At 41.5% G+C, this 23469-nt stretch overlaps 1 protein-coding gene across 4 annotated transcripts in view; it reads right to left on the bottom strand.

The window, feature by feature from the left end:
- Positions 1 to 23469, bottom strand: part of acap3a (ArfGAP with coiled-coil, ankyrin repeat and PH domains 3a) — a 71488-nt gene that overhangs the window by 32762 nt on the left and 15257 nt on the right. For all 4 annotated transcript variants that reach the window (XM_006794032.3, XM_006794034.3, XM_006794033.3 and 1 more), the window contains exons 2-4: positions 8815 to 8872; positions 1844 to 1963; positions 1115 to 1168 (exon numbers count right to left, since the gene is read on the bottom strand). In XM_006794032.3, coding sequence (XP_006794095.2) covers positions 1115 to 1168; positions 1844 to 1963; positions 8815 to 8872 — 232 coding nt within the window. The remainder of the gene's footprint in view (positions 1 to 1114; positions 1169 to 1843; positions 1964 to 8814; positions 8873 to 23469) is intronic.

The following is a 23469-nucleotide window of genomic DNA, read 5'->3' as shown; positions in this document are numbered from 1 at the left end:
TTAGTCTCTTGGTTGTTTCCAATCAGTCTACTACCACTTGAGACAGTGTTAGCAAGCTCCCACTGCTTCCTTGTGCATTAAATAATACAGTATAAAGTGGCGGGTTTTGTTTATTGCTACTTTTTGTCTTTAATCCCCACAGTCGTAGTTTATATATCAACTTGTATCAACTGTGACTTTTTTGTTTTTAGATCAAAGCTGAAGACTTCACTTCGAGAACTGCTGACCTCTGGTACTGTCTGAATGCAGGACAGCTTGTTACTGCGCCACTGTACGCAAGCAGTGTGAATGTCTCCATTGTAAGTTTAGATGTGCTACATAAATAGAATTTAGTTATTTATTTCTTATTACATTATGACTTATTTGTACAAGCCTAAAACAGTTAAACACAGCGGAGCAACATGAGGAACTCAGGAGTTAAGGAGGAAGAGTTATTTAGACATTATCTGTGCCTTTTCGCTGACTTGAGAATACAAATCTTTATGTTATTTAGATGTCTGACCAAATTCAACATCTTTTTAAAAAGCATTACTGGGTGTTTACACACCGTTAAAATCTTTAGATGTGGTTTAACTGAAATACTGTGGCATCTCCGAGGGTCTGCAGAAAAACTGGACAAAAATCCGTCTATTTAAAACCATTGAACATTATTTGATCATTAAAACCTTGAATTAAACTACACATTTGATTGCTTACTTGTGAGTGAGAAACCCAGGAGGATTTCTTTATTAGGCTTACTAAAAGGAAATGAAAAGTACCTGCCAATGGGAGATTTTAATAACCTGGCAACCGTAATTTTGTTTTTATAAATGGCCTTTAAATGAGCTGTAAAGGATAATTTAATTATTCACTAACCATTAACACAACCTTTATTAAAAGGTGCCCCGTTGGTGAGTATTTCCATATAAAAACAACCGAAGGAGACACCGTCAGTGTCTGCCTTTCAGTGTGAGCTGTATATACTGACATTAATGCAGCCACAGATGGTTTCAGTGACCATCAGTGTTAAAATAAAAAGAATAAAAGGCCCTAATGTAGCCTTAAATGCCAGTTAAAATTAGAATGATACCACTCTGTCTCAGAATAATGTATATAGAGTGCATGGCTGGCTTACCATGTGGTAGTTTATGATCTCTTGCAGGCTTTCCCCGCATTTTTCCAAGCACTCCTGCACAGAAAATAACAAAAACCAGTCTTTATCTGCACAATACATCCAGAAAAATCCTCATAATAGTCTCACGCCACAATAGTTTCATTTTTGTGAATAAAAGAAGCAAATAAAATCTGTCAGAAACTAAAACCATAATTTATATGAATTCTGCATGGAAGAAAATAAAAAGATCCACAAAGCTAAAAGTAAGTCAAAGCTGGTTAATGTCACTGAGCTGTACCATGTACGGGAAAAAGAGCTGTAATTGCAGGACTGATTCATGCCATTTATTTTTATTCGTTTACAATGGAAACTACAAATATGAACAAGGCTTTAATAAGAAACTCACAATTAGTCATACAGTTGAAGCCAAAAAGGCTTTTAATAGTACTTAATGTCAGCAGCAATGAAAACAGTCCAAGACGCCGGAGTCGTGAGTCGAGCCAAGAAGTAAGTTTCCAGGCCTGATTTGATCCTCGCTGACTAATCTGTTAGTAATCAGGTTTGTTCACACAAAAACAAATCTGCAAAGCTAATGTCTGAGGCTTCTCCTCGGACATTAGCTGATTGTGTGAGGCTAAAAAAGCCTTTTTTAGCCTCACACAACCATATCCACTAAAAGACAAATGAGGCCAATAATACCAGATTAAAGTCTGTGATGGATAAAGCCGAGGCTTTGTTTCAGAATCTCACCGAGATCATTACGTCCTTCTTGCACTGCTGAGACAGATCCCGGATGCCGTTGACAAAGAGCTTGTTGGCGCTGACATAGGCCTTTCCTGCTTCGATCATCCCACTGCATAGCTTCACCAGCTGTGGACAGAAGACAGACGAGGGGTTAAATGAAAGATGTTGAAGCTTTCAACACACGCATCGTGTTAGCAGGGCTGTAGTTCAGCTTAAGGAGATGACGATGGGCAGGCCTTGTATATCAGAAAAAAAGAATCTGTATAAGGCCGAGGCCTTGTAAAAAAAAAAAATGGAGAGGTCATTTTAACCGCTACTGAGCAAGTCTTGAATGGTCAAAAATAAAAAAAAGATGTTTACAGCCTGGTACAAAAATCAAGGTTGAATTTTTCTATATCATCCATCTGGACACTAGAGTCTGGGGTATAACTAACTTCAGTCACAGGTGTTGCAACCACATCCGCGTGTTCACTTGCACCATCTAGGGGTTTTAAAAGCGATGGTGTGACGGCAACTTGTCAGTCACAACTCGTTAGCCAAAGACTATATCTTGGATAATTCTCCTCTCAAATGTTGACTGAAATTAGCAAATAGGCCGATAAACAGATATGTACAGAGATCACAGGAGAGGGCTGTTTTCCTATAAATATCCTATAATAGTTCCAGGATCTGTTATTGTAACTTGACTCTCTGCAGTATCACTCAGATCTAAAAAAGTAAAGTTTATTAAACAACTTATGATGGATAAACTGCAAATAGAAACATGCTATTTTCTCTTAAATGCTCGTCTAGCAAACCTCAGATGTGATGAGAAAATCCCTGCTCATGCAGTTGCACATGAATGGGGATGTGACCTGGCCAGCCAGCAAGCAAAATGAGCCTTTTCTTGTCCATCTTTCAGTTTCTTGTAAACCTAGCGGAGAATTTAATCTCAGGTTTTATCATTTACAAATATATGTACAAGTGTCTTTTTATCTATTTGCTTTATTGCTAACCTATAATAATTCAAAGAAGGGATACTGTTTGTTTATTTTATATGAATTTGCTTTTGGTTATATTAATTTAAGTTTTAAAATTTTAGTTGAATAAAAAAAAAAGAAGAAAATTCTGGATTGAAATCTTGGCCTGGTTTTCATATGGTGTTTCCCAATTGCACAACATCGAATGACAGTTTTGCATAAAGTTATAATGAGTTATTTGGTCCAACTGAAAGTTTACAAAAAGTCAGCATTCTTTCAACTTTAAAAAGTCATCAGTGTGTCTTTCCTCCCAGGTGTTGAAGACCAGCCTCCAGGTATCAATGAAGAAGAGTGCTGATGAGTTTGAGCAGGGTTAGTAGAAAGCTAGTTGACATCTAAAGAGCATATCAAAATTACAATGTTAAAATGGCCCAACCTGCAGGTCAGCTGGGGCCATCTATTGAGTTTGCCTGTGTGGGTTTCCTCCAGGTGATGCTCCCACAGTCCAAAGACTGGATTGAGGGTGTTAAAATTAAACTGCATGTCCATGGTAAATGGTAATGGTAAATGGACTGATTCTTATATAGCGCTTTTCTACTCTCCCGGAGTACTCAAAGCGCTCTATACAACATGCCTCATTCACCCAATCACACCCATTCTCACAAGCACTTTATCTATACTTAGTGCTTTCTAAAGACATTCATACACATTCATACTCCGATGGATGCATCGGAGAGCAAGCTGGGGTTAGTATCTTGCCCAAGGATACTTGACATGCAGACTGGAGGAGCCAGGGATCGAACCACCGACCTTCCGATCAGTAGGTGACCTGCTCTACCTCCTGAGCTACAGCCACCCTAATGCTGCCCCATGCATGTCTCTCGAATGTAAATAGAGATCGCACTTTCTCCCATGTGTCAACACCTGTGGTAAATAGAAGTCTGCTTAACATGAGGCTCCGTGTGACCCATCACTGAGGTACGATCCACGCTTAAGGCCAGCGGTTTTTATAGCCCAACATCACATGCTCGAGTCACAACACTCAAGCTTTTGTTTCTCTGCGTTTGCAGCTCGTCATCGCACCTGAGCCCCAGACGGGGATGGAGTCATCCAGCTGCATGTGTGCTGTCTATTCATCACCTGTGTTCACATATGGCAGCGTGTGCAGGTGGGCTCCGTATGTCAGGCCCTGACATCAGCTAGCCACCCTGCACGCATGTAAAAGAGCCGACGTTATCCAGGACTGGATAATGGACAGCAGACACCGGCAACTCAGCATGAATGTTTTTGTGCATTTCCAAGAACATTTTCTCTGTCAGCAGATTTTCTCTGTCTGCTAAAACGGCTGCTTTGTTTAGCTTCTGGTTTCATGAGAGGAAAATTAATCTCTTCTTATTTTTCACTCTGTGTTCTAATGCCAGGTTTCCTGCTTTTCAGCACCCGTCTTCTCCAGCAAGACTCATTTCCTCCCAGCTGCTAACCAGACATGAATCTGATGTGGCCTTTTCTTTGGTTTATAAGCAAACTCACCATTAGCCTAGCATTATGACTGAAAACAAGGCTTTACCTATCCTGCTACTAACAAAAAGCTTGCTAAAACTCACCAGACAGCCAGTCTGCAGCACTCCCCATAGATTTGCAAAGACATTTTTGTAGAGATAGACTGAACAAAAGTAAGCAAAATTGCTTCCTGGTCTTTAAAAAAGGAAGGGGGGCTAAAAGTCCCTTAAACTTGTATCTCCCAGAGGTCTTTAATGGCCAGAAGGGGATAACTTCAGAGCCATCAGCTCTCTTACTCTGTGCCTTCTTTAAATGCTTTCCTGATGACTCTAGGTGCATAATCACTACTTTCAAATCATACTGAAGTCTATTTTGTAAATTCTGATTATGATGGAGTCAGAAAGGAGGATTTGGTTCAGTTTCACAGTCAGCTCCACCCCTTATTCTGAATATCTGGTTTTAAAACAACTAGATAGTGCAGCAGAAACAGGTGAACACCTCATCACAAACCAATGGGAGGCGGTAGCTGAGTCCATCTTTCATGCGGTCTATGAGTCCCACACAGGCCTAGAAACCAGTCATTGTGTAGTCTCAGTGCCACATCAAAAATCTCCTTGAGATTGATTTGCTGCAGTCACCCGTAATTTGCCATCAACTCACAGAACAGGAGTAAAAACTATAACACAAACCACAAACAGATATTGGTCACCATCAAAGTAAAAGCTGTGGCTTACTCCTGCAATCCAACCATTCAAAACAAGTTGGTTGCAGAGTTGTAGGGTTTCAAGGCAGGTCTACAATGTAAACTACAGGTGACCTCAGCAATCGCAAGGTTTTCCATGCAGCACCGTATACTTCTTTGCAACTAATCTGACCCAGTGACTACCAGCAATGTCCAGTACTCACTTCTCAATCATTAAGGAAGGAACACTTTTTCTGTCCTCTTGTGCAGCGGTCCCCAACCTTTTTTGCCCCACGGACCAGTTTAATGTCAGACAATATTTTCATGGACTGGCCTTTCAGGTGTCGCGGATAAATACAACAAAATAAAATGATACGACCGAGACAAAAACTGTAGTATTTTGTAAATATAATAATAAATGCAAATCCACTGTGTAATTGTGTAACTCTTTTTAGCAGCATCCTCCTGAAATGTGCCAAAAACACTGAGAGTAACATTCTCCTCTCTGCCCCTTAATACTCTCTAGTCGCTATGGTAACGCGTAAATATTTCTTTCAAAATAAGACAGACAACGACAACACAGAAAAAGAGCCAGGGAAACCGAGTTAACAATTGAAAACCCTGAAAACCAAAAATTTCACACCCAAGCCTCAACTTTCGGTACGAAAGGACTCACAGACTGTTTTTTTCAAGTAACAAGTAAAGTAAGGGATTACTATTGCAAAAAAGTAATCCGATTACTGTAACTTTCCTGCGCTGCACGCTGCGTTACTGTGTTACTAAACCGCGATTTTGTTTGTGAGAGTGTCTCATGACAATGACGTACGAGCGCGTGACGTCCGTGGCAGCAACAGACGTGTGCAGATCAACATGGATAATATGGAGCGTGGGAGAGAGTATGACCATGGAGCATTTAATGCTTGGAAGTACTGACAGTACTTTGAGTTTGATTCCGTAAAAAGTGACAAAAACATTAGCATCTGTGAGTGTAAGTACAAAAAAATATTTTATTTTATATTTTATATGCAGAAAATATGTTTAAATGTTAAACAAACCTTTTTCTACCTATATTACCCAAATCTTATCAGCTAATATTTATGTAAATATTTAGATTCACGTAAGAAGTTAGCTTTTTATTCAATTTATTATTTACCCATTTTACTATGCAGTTTTATACAACTGATGATCAAATTTCAGTGCAAAAAACACACATGTAAGCTGTTAAACACCCCCTTTTTAGAGTATGTTGGTTAAATGCATCTTTGTGAAGACCCTGGTAGATGAATATTAAAAATGACAGGAATGCCTGTGGCCTGGTATATGAACTAACAGTGGAGGTTCCCAACAGCGATGGCAGTAAAAGAACAGCCTGATTAGCGCTGGCTCTTTCTGACACATGCACGTCACAGTCAGGGTTGGGTTGAGAACAGCACCAGATGGACCTGTGACAGGAGCATTACAGCTGGAACATCTGGCTGCCTCATTACAGGGCAACTGCACGCTCTGAAAGCCATGCAGTCTGATGTTTTCTGTAATCCCCATCTTGCACTGCTGCCACGTCACGTTTCAGCAAACCTGAGCTGAACTCTTCAACTGGGCCGAGCAACAATACCCCGTCCATTATGCTAGCAATGTTAGCACTAAGGGATTAGGCACTGCACAGTGATATAATCCTGTGTGTAATAGGCAGGCTGTGGCTAAGGTCTGCCGCAACTCAATATAGTGTGACAAAATGTGGAAAGAGACCAAAATTCCTCTTTTTCAGCCATTAGTTCTGCAGTATTTCTACCATTCAGGGCTGCAGTCAGTGTGAGAAACACCCTGTGAATTTCACTGGCTCCCATATGTTTGCAAGGATTCCCTCATTAATAATTAAAAACATAAAACATGGGATAGGCTTCTTTGGCACACTAGGTGGGCTTCTCCAAATGTTTCTAATTTACAACAGAGTTTGGTTTTTTAAAGGGTAAAAAAAGATGATTTTATACTTCTGCAAATGTGCAAACTGAGATATTTCTGCTAAAAATATAGTTGAGATGCTCTCATTTAGTGGATGTTTTTTTTATCTGGTGTTTTTATAGAAAGCAGATGGCTGAAGACATGTCAGTCAAGTCGTGGTTGGTGCTCTCAAATTTAAATTTCTATTGGCACAAGTGTAACTGATATTCTGTATCGGCAGTGTCCAACATAACAGGCCAGTAGCTCACTTGCTTCAAGCTAATATTTTTAGATTACAACCTGCTGGATTGTTCCATAATAACAGCATGACTAAAAAGTAGATTTAAATGTGACATTATTAATCACAATCTGCAAAATATTTAGAAACAAAAGCTTTACACCAAATCTGTGACTCTCAATTTGATGGCTGTCAATGACTGGTTACCCTGAGAAGTCAAACATGTACTGAACTATAAAGTGTGGGAACAGTTAAAATACCAGTTTTATTTAAATGTATAAAACAAAATATTGGGTAATAAATGAAACCAAAAAAACCTGCTGCAGTAAGAAGGAGAGAGCTGCATGCATAGCTGTGTAACTCTGTGGATGGCAGCAGTGTAAAAGATTGCTTTGCTTCACTTTTAAACTATCCAAACACGCAGTTCTGATAGTTCAGATTTTAACATAAATATTAACAAAATATTGACTTTTTAGTATAAAAATTCTCCTTGTAAGAAAAAAAGAGAAAAACAGAAAATAACTTGTTTTTTTAATCTTCCTAAATATATGACTGGCATCATTTAGGGGTCTGATTACAAGAGCTCAGCACAGCCTTTTTATGTTTATTAAAGGCGATCGTGGCTCAAAGAGTTGGCAGTTCGTCTTGTAACTGGAAGGTTGCCGGTTCGAGCCCCGTCTCGGACAGTCTCGGTTGTTGTGTCCCTGGGCAAGACACTTCACCTACCGCCTACTGGTGATGGCCAGAGGAGCCGATGGCGCGATATCTGTCAGTCTGCCCCAGGACAGCTGTGGCTACAACTATAGCTTGCCTCCACCAGCGTGTGAATGAATAGTGGAATTGTACAGCGCTTTGAGGGCCCCGAAAAGCGCTATATAAATGCAATCCATTATTATAATTACCATATCTATATATATATAAAAGAAAATGTCTTTTCAAAGTCTTTCAGACAAATCTGCAATAGAGATTTCTAATTTAAGAGTTTCAGATCACCCTTTTGATTGAATTTTAAGGAAAAAAATCACAATCTTTACCAAAGCTCAGGTAAAGGGACTAAACATTACCATAAAAAAGCTTCATATCATACTGTAAGACTGGACGATTTAGCTGAAAAAAATGTTGCAAGTGAACGTTTAGTATCAGCAATCTTACAGCTTGCCACACGTGTCACTTAACGCCATGACCTCATTATGTTTGCTTTTCTAAAAAGAAAAAAAAAAACCACACACACACCAAAAAACGTTGGTGCCCCTAAGCTTCATAAAACCGGACTGGCTTCTTTAAGGCGGCAGGTCTTTTGCCTTCAGGTGTGCTCGGGGCTGAGTTTCTGTTTCATTTATTCTGAACACATTTTTGAAAAAGCTATTGAAACTTGGCCTGGTTTCTGTTTACTGCTTATAGAGCAAGAAAAACAAAGCAAGTACTGACAGCGTGGACTGGGAAAACTGAAAACATTATAGAACGCTTACTTTGTTTATCCAATATTGTTTTCAGTCTTTCATTCGCAATAACTTCTTTATGGAAAGAAGCAAAGGAAAGACACCAATAGAAGTAAAAAGACATAAATATTAAGACAATTTGCACTACTTTTTTTCCCTTTCACAACATCTTACAGCATCATCTTTGTATGTTAACTAGTTAACTAGAAGAACCGTCTTACCTTATCTAGTTTTGCCTCGATCTCCACCACCTCTGTTTCTACCTCATCAATATTGGCCCTGAAAAATAAAAGCAGGAAAAATCCATTATTACATTGATCTGCAATAGTCTTATGATTCCCCACATTCCCAGAAATGAAACAGAGTTTTGCGGAGCCAGGCGAGACTCCGGGTGTGTTTTTAATGAGCGAGACGCCATCCTGGGAGCAGCTCGGCTCTGTCAAAACAAAGTGATAGACATGGTCTCTCCGCAGCGAGGGGGAACATAGCTGTCTGGCTCATCACACAACCCCCAGTCCACCTACTCACTGTCAACACTGAAACCGCACCCAGCCGCATCTGGAGCTCCCCTCTCCACCCTTGAGAGACGTGTGATTTACACCCAGAGGCAGCATGACACAGGCCTTATGAACACCACTCTGAGGCTCCTCCGCATGCTGAGGTCATGTCAGAGTATGTGCGCTGCGAGCACGTCTACGTTCACCGCCCTTATGTGCCGCTCTTCTGTTACGGTATGTGCTTCCTGTTGCTGATGGTTTAAATATGATCTACAGCCAGCTTCTTCGTGTAGTCGCATCTTCCAATTTTTTAGCGTGAACCCCAGGGATGGAAATGTTGGTCAGTCGGTCAGACTGGATCTCTTGTTCCAGGCAACACAAATATCCAAGCAGCTGTACAGTTATCTATGAGGCCCAGAGCGCACACTGTTAAAACTTGGCTTTGCCGCCAAATACCAGCAGAACTAATTACACCCAAATTCTGTGTTTGCTGATGGCTGAGCACAGCTGATTTGTCCTGTTTGTGATTTCAAAGCTGGGAGAACTGGCTCATCCAGTGCTAGTGTGCAATTTGGAAGTGCTGTGTGTTGAAGTCTTCCTTCACTGTTTAATGATAAGGACTTGTTGAATGCCTGGTTGCTCAAATTAACCACCTTTACAAGCAAATGTGCATTACTGCCCACCCCTAAAGACTCAAAATCGTTTGTTGCTTTAATGCACGTTGAGCCAAAATGAAAAAAGTGAGTGATCTTTTGGATTTATCCAGTGGAGGTAAAACGCACAAGGTAAGCATACAAGTCAAACTACCATTAGCATCAGTCTACCCAAGCGCAAGCATGTCCGCCCGTCAGAAATCTAATGTGTTCATAGTTGATGTGAATATCTACAGACTTAGAGGGAGAGGAGTAAACAACAGGTGTTGTTTGCATGACAAATTTTTGTATAGCAAGGTCGAGATGGAGGGCAGGAGGTGTCAGAGCGAGGGAAAAGAAGAAAGATGTCTGACAATTCACACTTTTTCACACACAGGACTCCTTTTTCAAAGTTTTATATCAATGTTGTATTACAAATCGCACAGCAGCTCCATCAGATTGCAGTCGTGGCTGGCAGAATACACATCTCCGACTCATTTCTTCCTCTCTGGCCACTGGTGGATTAATCCGCTTGGACAAGCTCATGGGACGGAGGATGGCACATGTTCTCCAACCCCCACGGCTTCTACTCCCTTAATATGGAACCGAGAGGATTGGGGGAGAGAAATGCTCCAGAGAGGAAATGTCTGTCAAAAGCTCTAACTCGTGCAGAATGGAAACATGCATTACCTAAATAATCAATACCATATTATTCCACATGTGGACACGTGCTGTTGTAACCTCAACTGATCTCCTGCTGAACGGCTCCGAGCCCAACCACGCCCAGGGATTATCTGCCAGTGAGCGAAATTGTTTTCATTGCTGATGTCATTTTAGAAGCTGCTCTTTTTAAAAAATGTGATAGTGCAGCGCTTAGCAGGCTCTCGCTTTTCAAAAGGCTAGTTCTCCTCATGTATTCATGGCTCCAGCAGTTCTTGGGACTGATTTTAATGTCATGTTTTATTTGCAAATGTCCACAGAAGAGTTTAGATGCTTTTGGTGTCTTTTTGTTTTTATAATAATCGACTACTTGTGAGTTATTAAGAAACGAGATAAGGTTAAAAATAGATAGCAGCTGTTCTATCAGACTTGCTGCCCTAAAAAGAAGTAGTTAACTTCTCAGGGTGTTTGGTGAGGTGGATTGTGAGGTGTACTGTATTTTGGGCCATGTACTAGACTGCTGCGGTAAAGCAACAGATGAACCTGAAGGAGAAGCTTTTGATTTACCAATCCATCATGTTGTAACCCTCAACTATGGTCATGTGCTCTCAGAAGTAACCAATCTCATTATTTTGGAGTAACCAACACAATGAGGCTGTTGTGAGAAAGGGTGCTTGTGGGAAATGTGATTATGTTCTCATGATTTCATCTTTTCATTGTAGGTAGAGAGGATTAGAAAGCTATGCTTAAACTTGGGTGATTTTGTTTAGAGTGCTGAAGTGGGGAAGACCGCAGGCAGGACAGTTGATGCGGGGGTACAATGGGCGGGACACCGAACCCATAAGACTGTGTTGACTTCCGGTTGTGAGCCAGACCTCACTAGAAGTAGCGGAGGTAGGCTAGTTAGCTAGGTCTCCGGATCCATCTGTATTTTATTTATTTTAAGCGCAAATAAAGACGTCTGATTTTGGAAGTAAAAGTTTCCGCCTGATCGCTACCATCACTGTAAATATAAGGGTCGCTGTTTCTTCGAGTCTAAAGGAATCCTAATCAGGGGAAGACCAGAGCTCGCTGAAAAGATTGTATGTTTCATTTTGTCCAAGATTCAAGATTGATGAAGGATGGGTGGATGGATATTCAGATGATCCTTCACGTGGTGAGAGTAGAAGCTGTGGTTATCAAGGTCGACCACTGGGCTTAGGCCAACCCTTCAAACCAGCTTATTTTTCATTATGGCTTTATCTGCCACTCATTATTTAAATCCACACATTAACTGATTATTGGATAAAATACAGAAAAATACTGGGAAAAAAATGCCTATCACAAAATTTACAATGGGACATCTGAACTGTTTGATGAGATAAACCAAAGAAGATTTACTTCTGCTCAATTTAAGTTTTCTTCTTCTCTTCACAACATACAAGGTGAGTTCAGGATCAAAAATGGGTTGGAAAATTAAAAACAACGTGCCATTTTTTATATCCTACTACTGTCACTAGTTCTGTGTCTACAGTTTAAAACTAAATGTCAAAACTGAAAATTAAAAGCTGAAAATACCTTCTGCTGGCTCACCTGCAGTACCATGATAGTCCCCACACTTTTGGAAATCACAGGTTAGTCAATGTAATGTTTGTAGGTTTTGTCTAACAAATAAAAATCTGTGATGTTTAGTCCTGCCTGACGGGGGGTCAACTTGGGCCAGGCTTTCAAAACGCTGGCAAAAACCCTGATCATGGAAAATGAAAACCTCAGAATGTTTGGCATGATAACAAATGACTGAAACTAACCAAGTGTTTCAGTTCCAGTCTGTTGGGCAAAGTGGAAAAATCCTCTCAAAACATCGTGTACACAAACACAAAAGATGCCACAAACATTAAACCTCAGTTACGCTGGTCTAACAACACCATAATGTGAACAATGTGTGTCTTGCAGTGATGGACGAGTTCCGGGTACAGCGTGGTGACACCCCAGCTAGCCGTCCCAGATGTGCATACACCAGATCGCAAGACAGCTGCTCCCTCCAGGCTGTATCCCCCCCCACTCCCCTTTTTTTCTCAATGCACACGCCTCCTATAATACATGCAGATGGAGCCTCGGGCCTGTAGCCACGGTAACCGTCTCTTAAGTGGGCCGCAGAAGTCCCTGATGTGCTTGTGAGCTGACCCTCATTCACACCAAGAGGAGCGGGGAAGCCCAATAGTCCCTTACGCGACTCATTACAGGGCCGGAGCGACAAGAGACCACCTCCATTAAAACCTCATCGGGAGCCCATTAAACAGCAGTGCATCCAGATGTGGTTCACACAGACGCCACCAATCAACTCACGTAAACACGGCGCTCCTTAATGGCTGATTAAGACCCAACAGCAACACCCACAGTAGATTTAAAACACGCCGTCTAAATCATTCATCCGACATGAAGCCGCGTAGTTAAGCCGTGGTGTAAAAACATAATAAACACAGAGATTGTGCTGAGCAAGCTGCAGGTCTGATGGTTTCTGGCTGGTGGCGTGCTGACTGGGCATCCAGGGGAGAGGCTGAGGTGCCTTTTACTGGCGCAAAGTCACAGAACACCTCTGTTTCTCGTTAATTCGAGAACCACTGCACGTCTTAACCAGTTCCACCTGATGCTAAAGGGAGATCTTTTGAAATGCTGGAAGGTAAATAAGTGTGATGTCCATGCTGGCCAGCTGTTTTGTGGTTTAAAGTATCTTCTCAGGGAAAATGTTTTCAGTTCAGACAGCAGCGGTGGAAATTTTTAGTCACATCCTTCACTTAAACCTGTAATATCAGGTTATTTTTGTGTCCACCTTTGGGTTCTGAGGTTAAGATGCCAGTTCAGCTGGTCTCTAACTGTGTCTTAGTCGTGTACCGAGGTTATTTGGAGCTTTTTATCTCAAGAACAGCTGCTGCAGCAGAAAATGACACCCTAAGAGCAGAGACCGTGATCCAAAACAGGAAAACAATAAGCTGAAATGCTAATGCAAGAGCTGCAGATTGAAGCGATAATTCTCTTTACAACAACCTTTCTCTCTAAACATTACATAAACATTACAGTGAAATAACATGTTTGTTACAAGTAAATGAAAGGAAACAGTCAGATTAGTAACATGTACATCACAATCATTCTAGACCTCAGCTGTCAAACGTGTGGTTTGGGGACCAGAACCAATCCACCAGACGTTCCAATTCAGCCCACTGAAAATTACAGGAAAGTTTAATTCGTAAAGATGTGTGAATCCCTCACCAAAGGCAAAACAGACACACAGGACACCGAGCGAAACAACACAAACACAGCCTGTTTGAACAGGTGAGTTTTAAGCTGCTTTTTATAGGCTGTCACAGAGTCACGGGTGCAAAGGGAGATTGGGAAGCTGTTTCGAAGTTTGGAAGTTAAAATTTGGAAGTCCCAATCACCCTCAGTTACACAGAATCACAGGAAGGCTCTTATCCAGGGATCCGAGAACCTGGTTTGGAGAAAAGTGGGAACCAAGATTTTAAACTGAAATCTACATCCAACAGGAAGCCAGTGCAAAAGTTTCAAAAATAGGGTGATATGTAAAGATTTATGGCAGTAAGTTAGCCAGTTTACCTGTGATGATTGTTTACTGTTGCTATGACAATCACAACAGCAAAAACATCCATCAGAATGTCAGGAACGCCTGCCGTCACATCAGTGTGAATCCTGACTTACTGTTACAAGCCTGGACATTTAAACATTTAGACAACCTAATCCACAAATCACTACATCCCAACAGCTCCTCTCACGAGTGGTGGGTCCCCAGCAGGATGGACTCATTTGAAATGAGCCCTTCCGACCACCACGTCTCTCAGCTGGCTTAGAAACACCTATTTGCACTTGTAATATGAATAATATGCAGGATCTTAATCTGTCAAGTATTCAGTAGAAAAAGTCCTCAAATAAATGTGAGAGAAAATGTATTTTTACAGGTTTGCAGTAACATAACAAAGGAATGGAGATGAAGGAATACCTTGAGCGTTAGTTAAAATGTACTGTTTTGGCTGCAGTGTGTGAAGCTGTGTGTGATGCTGATGAGCATTCATATCAGAGAGGGTTGTGTTTTGGAGGAAGACACTAAGGCAGAGCCACCTGGTGGTCTGGGCGGACAGCAAGCAGGTGGGATGCTAAAGAGACTGCAAACACTGGGTGCATGTAATGACCCCTAAAATTCAACCAGACCGACAAGCGTCTTCCAGCTGGGGCAAAACCTGCGACCAAACCTCCAGACAGCAAGCCCACTGGGAGGATGAATTAGCCACTGAGTGATGAAGCAGTGTCAGCACACAGCTGTGCAATAGACCCACTGTTATCTTTGAGTGATCATCAACAATCAGCACACTTTTCAGCATGTCCGCATCATCATTCAAACCCTACTGAAGCGCGGAGGAAAGGTGGGGTCGGATGAAGGAGTGGAAACGAGGGACTGGAGACGGCACGGGCGTGTCTGTACGTCTGTCTGAAGGCTCGGTGATGGAGCACTTTCTGTCTGGAGAAACTGCATTTTGTCACAATATTGATTGCTTTAGTGCCCTAATTGAGGCTGGACTGCATGGCTGAATGGTTGATTATTGGAGGAGGGAGGGTGAGTGTACTCAGCATACCCCCTTCAGCTACAACTTAGGTTATTTTTAGCTGCATGGCTCCTAATGCCCTCTGCCCTGCCCCCCTCTTGCTCTTCCAGACCACTCACTGCGTGAGCTAAAAGCAAGATCACGGAGTCACCCCTGGCTATGCCATGCTGACCATTAAATATAAATCTACACAGTCCATTTTCAGAGCTCTAACTCAAAAATAACTTCCCCTGAGAGATGACTGGCAGGACTTTCACTGTGGAAAGTCAAACGAACTGTGGATTTCTCCAAATACTGGAGCACTGAGTGTCCTCTACTGCAGCCTTTCTAAAAACCAAAAACACTGAAGATAGAGATAATAAGATGTTCTGTACTGCAAATGATAGCTTTTCCTTTTTAAAATTTTTAATCTGATGTTATTTCAGATTTCAAAGACTGCTTTGCAAAAATAATGCATTAGTTGAAGGCGGTGATGGCAAGAAGATGGTCAGACACCAGGTTTTTTGGTGTCAGTTTCTAGTATTTAATTTGTATTTTATCTCTATTTAGCAGATCTGAATCTGTGCAATGCATCAATACAGTCACTTCAAACTAAGATGACAAAAACCAGGTGGTTTTCATAAGGGCTCGCAACAGAAGGTACCTCTGGTTTGATTATGTTTGATTTAGCAGATGTTTCGCATCGGATGCCCTTCCCATCCCAAAGGGATGTGTCTCCTCCCATAATAAAACCAAGGGATCTTTCGCTTGTTAGGCCATATTACCAAGAGTCAAATGGAAGTCCACAAACTAATCAGTGATGTCATGGTGATTAAACCTATCATTTGTTTACAATTACTGAACTAAACTGACAAGTACACATGCATGACCACAGGCAAAGTTCTGTCTGAACATTTTGTCCTTCTCATGAATCACCATGTTGGAAGAATGCTACATTTTTTCCCATGATATGTTATTTGAGTTGGGACTATTATTGCTGTGTGACACATAAAGCTGAGGAGGAATAGAAGCAGCCAATGAGGCAGTCGGGGTAAGCAAGCGACCTACAACTACAACCAATGATGCATTCACAAACCAAAACCCTGTGACCTCCGTAGAGATTTTTATATTCATACAGTTGGTGTCACATTTATTTTATCTTTTACCAAGACTTGTGCTTTTCTACGGTCTGCAGTAACCCAATCATTTACGGTGCAGTGGGAGTTCAGATGTTTGCAGTAAAAACCCTTCCCAACATATGTTCAAAGCCCTGACTATTGTTTCATAAGCCTTGCCTTTATTTTCCACTTGAAAGCTTAGATGTGTCACTCATACTTAAACTGAACGGCTTTCTGTTCTCCGACAGCTCAGCTCAAATTTCTGCCACAGACTGTGCTGACTGCGTCGCCGCATTAAACCCCCAAACCCTCTTCAGGAACACACATCTGTGCTAATGGCTTCGCAAAAGTGACGTGTCTGCTGCAGCGATAATGACTCATTTATGCTTCAATTGCAGCATCGCTGAAAGTAGAGATTTAGTTGCATGTACTGGGTGTGTGGGCTGTCACTGGGTTAACGTGGATGTATCCAGAGCACGTTCAGGGCATACTCTGCAAGTGAAGGGAAGCGTTCACCCCCACCACCAAATATCTGTTTGTAGCCAAATAGCTGAGTGGCAACCATTCACCAACTCTGGCAGACAGACAGCCCTCCAAGCCCACCCACTCATCTAGTGGGTTAATACAGAGATCACCTAACGATTTTGAGTCTCTGATCTTTGCCTCTGTGCATGGAAACTCGCTGGTGTCAAGTTCAGGGCACAGACCATTAAAATGCAATTAATCAATAAAACAATAATAACAAATGGACTATGTTAGTCGGCTCAAGATCAAAACTGATATCCGATCCAAATATTGAATCCCCAGATTCAGTGCATGTTCTTTTATTAATTACAGTGGGGCAAAAAAGTATTTAGTCAGCCACCGATTGTGCAAGTTCCCCCACTTAAAATGATGACAGAGGTCAGTAATTTGCACCAGAGGTACACTTCAACTGTGAGAGACAGAATGTGAAAAAAAAATCCATGAATTCACATGGTAGGATTTGTAAAGAATTTATTCGTAAATCAGGGTGGAAAATAAGTATTTGGTCACCTCAAGCAAGGAAAATCCCTGGCTCTCACAGACCTGTAACGTCTTCTGTAAGAAGCTTTTCTGTCCCCCACTCGTTACCTGTATGAATGGCACCTGTTTGACCTCATCATCTGTATAAAAGACACCTGTCCACAGCCTCAACCAGTCAGACTCCAAACTCCGCCATGGCCAAGACCAAAGAGCTTTCGAAGGACACCGGGAAAAGAATTGTAGACCTGCACCAGACTGGGAAGAGTGAATCTACAATAGGCAAGCAGCTTGGTGTGAAAAAATCAACTGTGGGAGCAATCATCAGAAAATGGAAGACATACAAGACCACTGATAATCTCCCTCGATCTGGGGCTCCACGCAAGATCTCATCCCGTGGGGTCACTGGTGAATGACCTGCAGAGAGCTGGGACCAAAGTAACAAAGGTCACCATCAGTAACACACTACAACGGCAGGGAATCAAATCCCGCAGTGCCAGACGTGTTCCGCTGCTGAAGCCAGTGCATGTCCAGGCCCGTCTGAAGTTTGCCAGAGAGAACATGGATGATACAGCAGAGGATTGGGAGAATGTCATGTGGTCAGATGAAACCAAAGTAGAACTTTTTGGTATAAACTCAACTCGTCGTGTTTGGAGGAAGAAGAATACTGAGTTGCATCCCAAGAACACCATACCTACTGTGAAGCATGGGGGTGGAAACATCATGCTATGGGGCTGTTTTTCTGCCAAGGGGACAGGACGACTGATCCGTGTTAAGGACAGAATGAATGGGGCCAAGTATCGTGAGATTTTGAGCCAAAACCTCCTTCCATCAGTGAGAACTTTGAAGATGAAACGAGGCTGGGTCTTCCAACATGACAATGATCCAAAACACACCGCCCGGGCAACAAAGGAGTGGCTCCGTAAGAAGCATTTGAAAGTCCTGGAGTGGCCTAGCCAGTCTCCAGACCTCAACCCCATAGAAAATCTGTGGCGGGAGTTGAAAGTCCGTGTTGCTCGGCGACAGCCCCAAAACATCACTGCTCTTGAGAAGACCTGCATGGAGGAATGGGCCAAAATACCAGCTACTGTGTGTGCAAACCTGGTAAAGACCTATAGTAAACGTTTGACCTCTGTTATTGCCAACAAAGGTTATGTTACAAAGTATTGAGTTGTATTTTTGTTATTGACCAAATACTTATTTTCCACCCTGATTTACGAATAAATTCTTCCAAATCCTACCATGTGAATTCATGGATTTTTTTTTCACATTCTGTCTCTCACAGTTGAAGTGTACCTCTGGTGCAAATTACTGACCTCTGTCATCATTTTAAGTGGGGGAACTTGCACAATTGGTGGCTGACTAAATACTTTTTTGCCCCACTGTATATTGAGTTTCATTCTTTGAAAACTTTGTTTCTACTCTTCACTGTCAAAAAAGATGTTAACAGTGGGCGTTGGAATTAAGAATGTTGGCGTTTCTTTAGTTAAAAAGACCAGAATAATCATTTGACATTGTTGACATTAAGCAGATTTTAATTTAGTGAGTGTGAGCTACTACTTTTGTTTTATTCTATTATTTCACTGCTGTAAAAGCCAAATTCCTCTGCAGGTATCACATTTTTAAGTTCTGAAGGTGAAGATAAGTATTTTGTTCCAGGGGACACCTGAACTAACAGATCCAGCAGGATAAGCTTCAGGATGCTGGTTATTTGGGATCACAGGGGCTCAATGAAGCCCAAAGAAAGGCAGACTGAGTTAAAGCTGCTCTGTGAGTGTCAGAGCCTCTCATATGATCGTCTATCATCCGTTCCTCCCTTATGACTTCACTGTAAAGAATTCACCGGAGCCAAAACTCTGATAAGATGTCAGGAACTTATCGCACTGTATGCATGTGGAGCCCAGCTGAGCTCACTGCTAATAGGCCGCCATCAGATCTCCGCTGAGACCACTGAGAGACGTCTGGCCCAGAAACAAAGGCCAGGAGAAGCAAAAGAGAAAGGCGAAGAGATAGGGAGGATATCTGGACTGCACACGACCTCTCCAAAACCAACACCTGATGTTTTTTCTAGCCAAGTGGGATAGAGTCTGGCTGCGTGTTAAGCGCTCCACCTCAGATGACCAGTCTGCCTGCTGTGGCTGAACTTTTGCTCGTCTGCTCCCTCCACCATCACCACCACTTCCTCCTCCTTTTCCTCTGTCTCTGCCAGACCCATGCCAGCTCTCCCTCATTCGTGCTTGCGTTGGCTGTGTGATACTCCTCCGAACACCACAGACCACAGCACATAAATCCTGAGGGAAGCAGCACGAAGCTTGAAGCTTCTCCTCAGAAAGAGATGGAAAGGCACAGCGAAAAATATTCAGCGTAGAAAGAAACTAAAGAAGATTCAAACAGAAGCATTAACGACTTTTTGAACGCCAACAGTAATACCACAGGGACTCATTTATACTAGTAGTTGCATTTTCTTTTTTAATATAAGACCATCTCACTGTCAGAAACTATAAATATTCACTGTTTCTTTAATTTTTTTTAAATGTTGAAATGGCAATTACATCTTCATTTGGTCCCTCTGATTCCACAGGAAAAACCACAGGTAATTAAAAAAGTTCACAAAAAAGCAAATTCAACTTTTATTGCTGGTTTTTGATCCAGCTGTGGTTAGAGACGGCCATCCATCATAATTTACTCTCCAAGTCTTGGTGAGCGATCTTGTCTACAGTGATGATATAAAAGATAGATGATGTTGCCACATCCACACGCAGTCTAATGGTCTCACAGCTCGGAACACATACACACTTTTTCTTTTAAAACATACAACTTAATACAACTTTACCCGACTTACATGATATCTATTCACTTCTATCTGCAAGCCTGCCAACATATGTGGACTATCTGCAAATCTGTATTAAAACTGTCTATTTTACAATGTTACATTTTTTTAAAAAGTGAAAAATATTATGTAAAACCATAAAACTGAGGTGTTAGTGTTTATGTGTTTTTCCAATATCTATTTGTATTCAGTGTGTTAGCTCCTCCGCTCTTTATTTTTGGTGAAATCTGATTTAAATCATCCTCTCTTTAGTATCATAATGGTTATTTTCAGACTTCAAAAATGTCTCTACAAGGCCTTAGAAGGTTTCATACAACTTTTACACTTCTGACAGTGACTAAACTGGCTTCATCTGCCAAATTACTGGAAAAACAAGACTGCAAGAACAAAAACGCCAACACATAAGCCAATCAAACTTTGCAAGCTGTGCATGACAGATTCTGATTTTTTATGCTCTCTCTCTCTTCCGTTAGTCTGTTATGTCCTGCTGGACCTTGAAGAATGCGTGCATATTTTCAGAGCTTCCCTTGGTGAGAGACTTGAGCTTTGATGCTGTCCATCGGCCAGCTGATCACAGGCAGCAAAGCGACAACGCAAACAGGCAGGGAAACACAGAGCAGGGGATAAAATCCCCACATAATCTGAGCAGATGAATCCCATCTTCTCAATGCTGCACGACAACAGAGAGACTCTTCAGCAGAAACATTCAAATCAAGCAACACTCCTGCAGCCAAGTGTTGCATTTATATCCTGCCAAAAGGAAGGATGAAAATCCGTATGTTTCTCATAACAAAGCATGAGATAAAATAAAATTAGAGGACTAGTTCGGTGTTTTAGGATTTTTTTTTCCTGCTGATCTTGCCAAGCTTTAGATTTTTTTTAAAGCCTAGTCGTTTTGAAAGCTGTGTCTTTCCTTTGTTCCCTGGTTTCTCCTCTATTTGAACACCCTCAAGTTTCTCTTTACACACTCCAGTCACTGCATACAATTATAACCATGTACAATGTAACCTGGCCACCCAAAGCCTGATTAAGTGGACGGGTCTGCACATATACATGCTAGTTTGACCATGAAAGAATTATTTTGGTGTCTTAGCTACTGCTTCATCACTTCACCTCCTCTACCTGCAAAGACAGTAAAGTGAGACTTTATAGAACAGAAACTATACAGTTTTATCTTTAAATTCTATAATTTCAATTCCACTACTGTATAAATAAAACCGAAGCCTTTTTATTGCAGCTCAAGAGGTAGAGAAGGTTATCTACTAATCGGAAGGTTGCTGGTTCAATCCCTGGCTGCTCCAGTCTGCATGCTTTGGGCAAGATACTAAACCCTGATTTGCTCCCAATGTGCTCATCGCAGTGTGAATGTTAGATAGAAAGCACTTAGGCTGAAAAATATATATATATATATATATATATATATAGTGCTTTGAGTGCTCAAGTAGAGTAGAAAAACACTATATACAATCCTTTAACCATTTATTAAGAAGGATGTGTACATTACCAAAAAGAAACTCCTCTTTTTGGCTTCCCACAATTAAATTAACACCATTGAGCAATAGCTAAAATGCATGCTCTGCCAATTGAACCATAAAGTAAAGGCAAATCAAGCATTCTCTCAAATCTAATCATCACTCATTGTTTGGCTCAAGAAGAATTCACATGCAAAGCAAAACAACTACCTTATTCAGCTGCTGAAAATACACTACAAACTGCTATATAATTAATCCAATGCCAACAAGATTAAGGTCCAATAAACCCGATGGGTAAAATGGTCATACTGAATCAAGGCCATGTTATCAGTTCATGCATTATTTTTTGCCACATTATTAAGTGGCAAAAGCTACACTGTATCTGTGTACCATAGCTTTTTTTTTAAAGTATGTTTTTCTGTTCTTAGAGATGCACTGAATTGAAGTGAAGGAGGATCAGTTTTATCCTGATGCAAAGATTTGAGCATAAAAGCAGTGTTCTGTTTACAACATTTTGTGATTATCATGATTATGAATCGTTTCTTCCAGTAATTAGCCACAATCATGCAGCCCTGCTCTTCATAATTAAAATCGATCAAACGATTTCAAACTTGTTATTAAATCATCAGATACTTGCAGACCGTGTCAAACCTCCTGTTAACAGTTGAAGAAAAGTCAAGAGATCACTAACGTCAGTACAAGTCGTCCTCTGGGAACCACAAACGTCCGTTTAATATTTCATGGCAATCAAGCCAACAGATATTAAGATATTTCAGTGGACCAGCTGTTAACCAATTACACTTCCAGTCTAACTATATAACAGGCAATTTTTTAACATTTGAATGTAACACTTGCTCAGAAAGAGCTGCACCTTATTCACACTTAAGAGTAAGCACTGACTGCCAAACCCCGACCCCGCCGTGACCTCTGAGCAGCTGCCCTCGGCCCTCTTCTGCAGCACAGAGGGACTCAAAGACAAGAGCAGGGCTCGTCTGCCAAAGAAACGGGAACGTCACGGCATATCTCCTCCGTTTGCTTCACAGCTGCGCAGAAAAAACAGCTGAGGTAGCCTTTCCCGCTCTTTCTGAAATCCCGCTCGCTCAAATTCGTAACAGTCTACTTGAACACATCCGCGAGGACGCCGTGCCGACACACTCCTAACAAAGACATCTACACATTTTGGACTAAAGGAAAAAAACATGTTAAAGGCAGTCAGAATAATTACCACATGATAAAAGGCTCTTTCATGTACAAGATATGCAAATATGTCAAGTACAGCTGCCTCTCTCATTGAAGTCATCCTCTGAGATTCTTCTAATAAGGAAAATAACGTTTCCATTTATAACTCGTCTGGCTCGCGGATTTGCGCCAGAGAGAAATGGCAAAACATCTGGATTATCTAATTTTAGCTTCTTCTCAGACAGATTAATGTTAGGGTACACAAACCTGAGTTATTAGCTGGATTTCAGAGCTGAGGACTTGCATCAAGAGTGTGTGAAAGCACAGCCCCGAAATCCACAATTATAACCCTGAAAGTCTCTCTCCTGTTACATCGGAGTTGGATGCGTGATGGTTTTCTTTCCCGTGTCAGCCTTTCCACTAATATTTCAAAGCTTTAACTGCAGGTCAGCTTTGGAACAGACGTCTCCTGCACAATATCTCCTTTCATTTTGCAGTCAGACAGCTGGATGGATTTCAGCACTGAAGACAGTCAGGAGAGAGCGTCTAAAAGCAACATCACATCTCCATCATACGTCTGACTGTGGATCTCTCGCTTTTGCCTTTACGAAAAGCATCTTTACAGAGACTCCTGATCTATTTGGATAACCTGAAGGGAAGCAGTCAGATACCACGTGTGTTCACTGGTACTGCTGAGTAAGCTCCGATTACTTCCAAATACATGAGCAATAAGGAGGCTCTCGAACCTACCAGTGGCTCCAGAATCAATTTCACTGATCAAGGCTTGGGCTTGTATATAAAGCTGATGACGGTACAAGAAAGTGAAGCCAATCTAGGCCCAGTGTTTCACTCAAACAGACTTTACTTGGGCAGGCTGGATGGGTGTATTTTGTGACTCATTTTAGCATTTCTTTC

The sequence above is a fragment of the Neolamprologus brichardi genome, chromosome 20 (genome assembly GCF_056152115.1).
Source record: "Neolamprologus brichardi isolate AB-2024 chromosome 20, ASM5615211v1, whole genome shotgun sequence".
NCBI classification, from domain to species: domain Eukaryota; kingdom Metazoa; phylum Chordata; class Actinopteri; order Cichliformes; family Cichlidae; genus Neolamprologus; species Neolamprologus brichardi.
The sequence above is the reverse complement of the archived record's forward strand: the minus strand, read 5'-3'. Positions and strand labels throughout refer to the sequence as shown.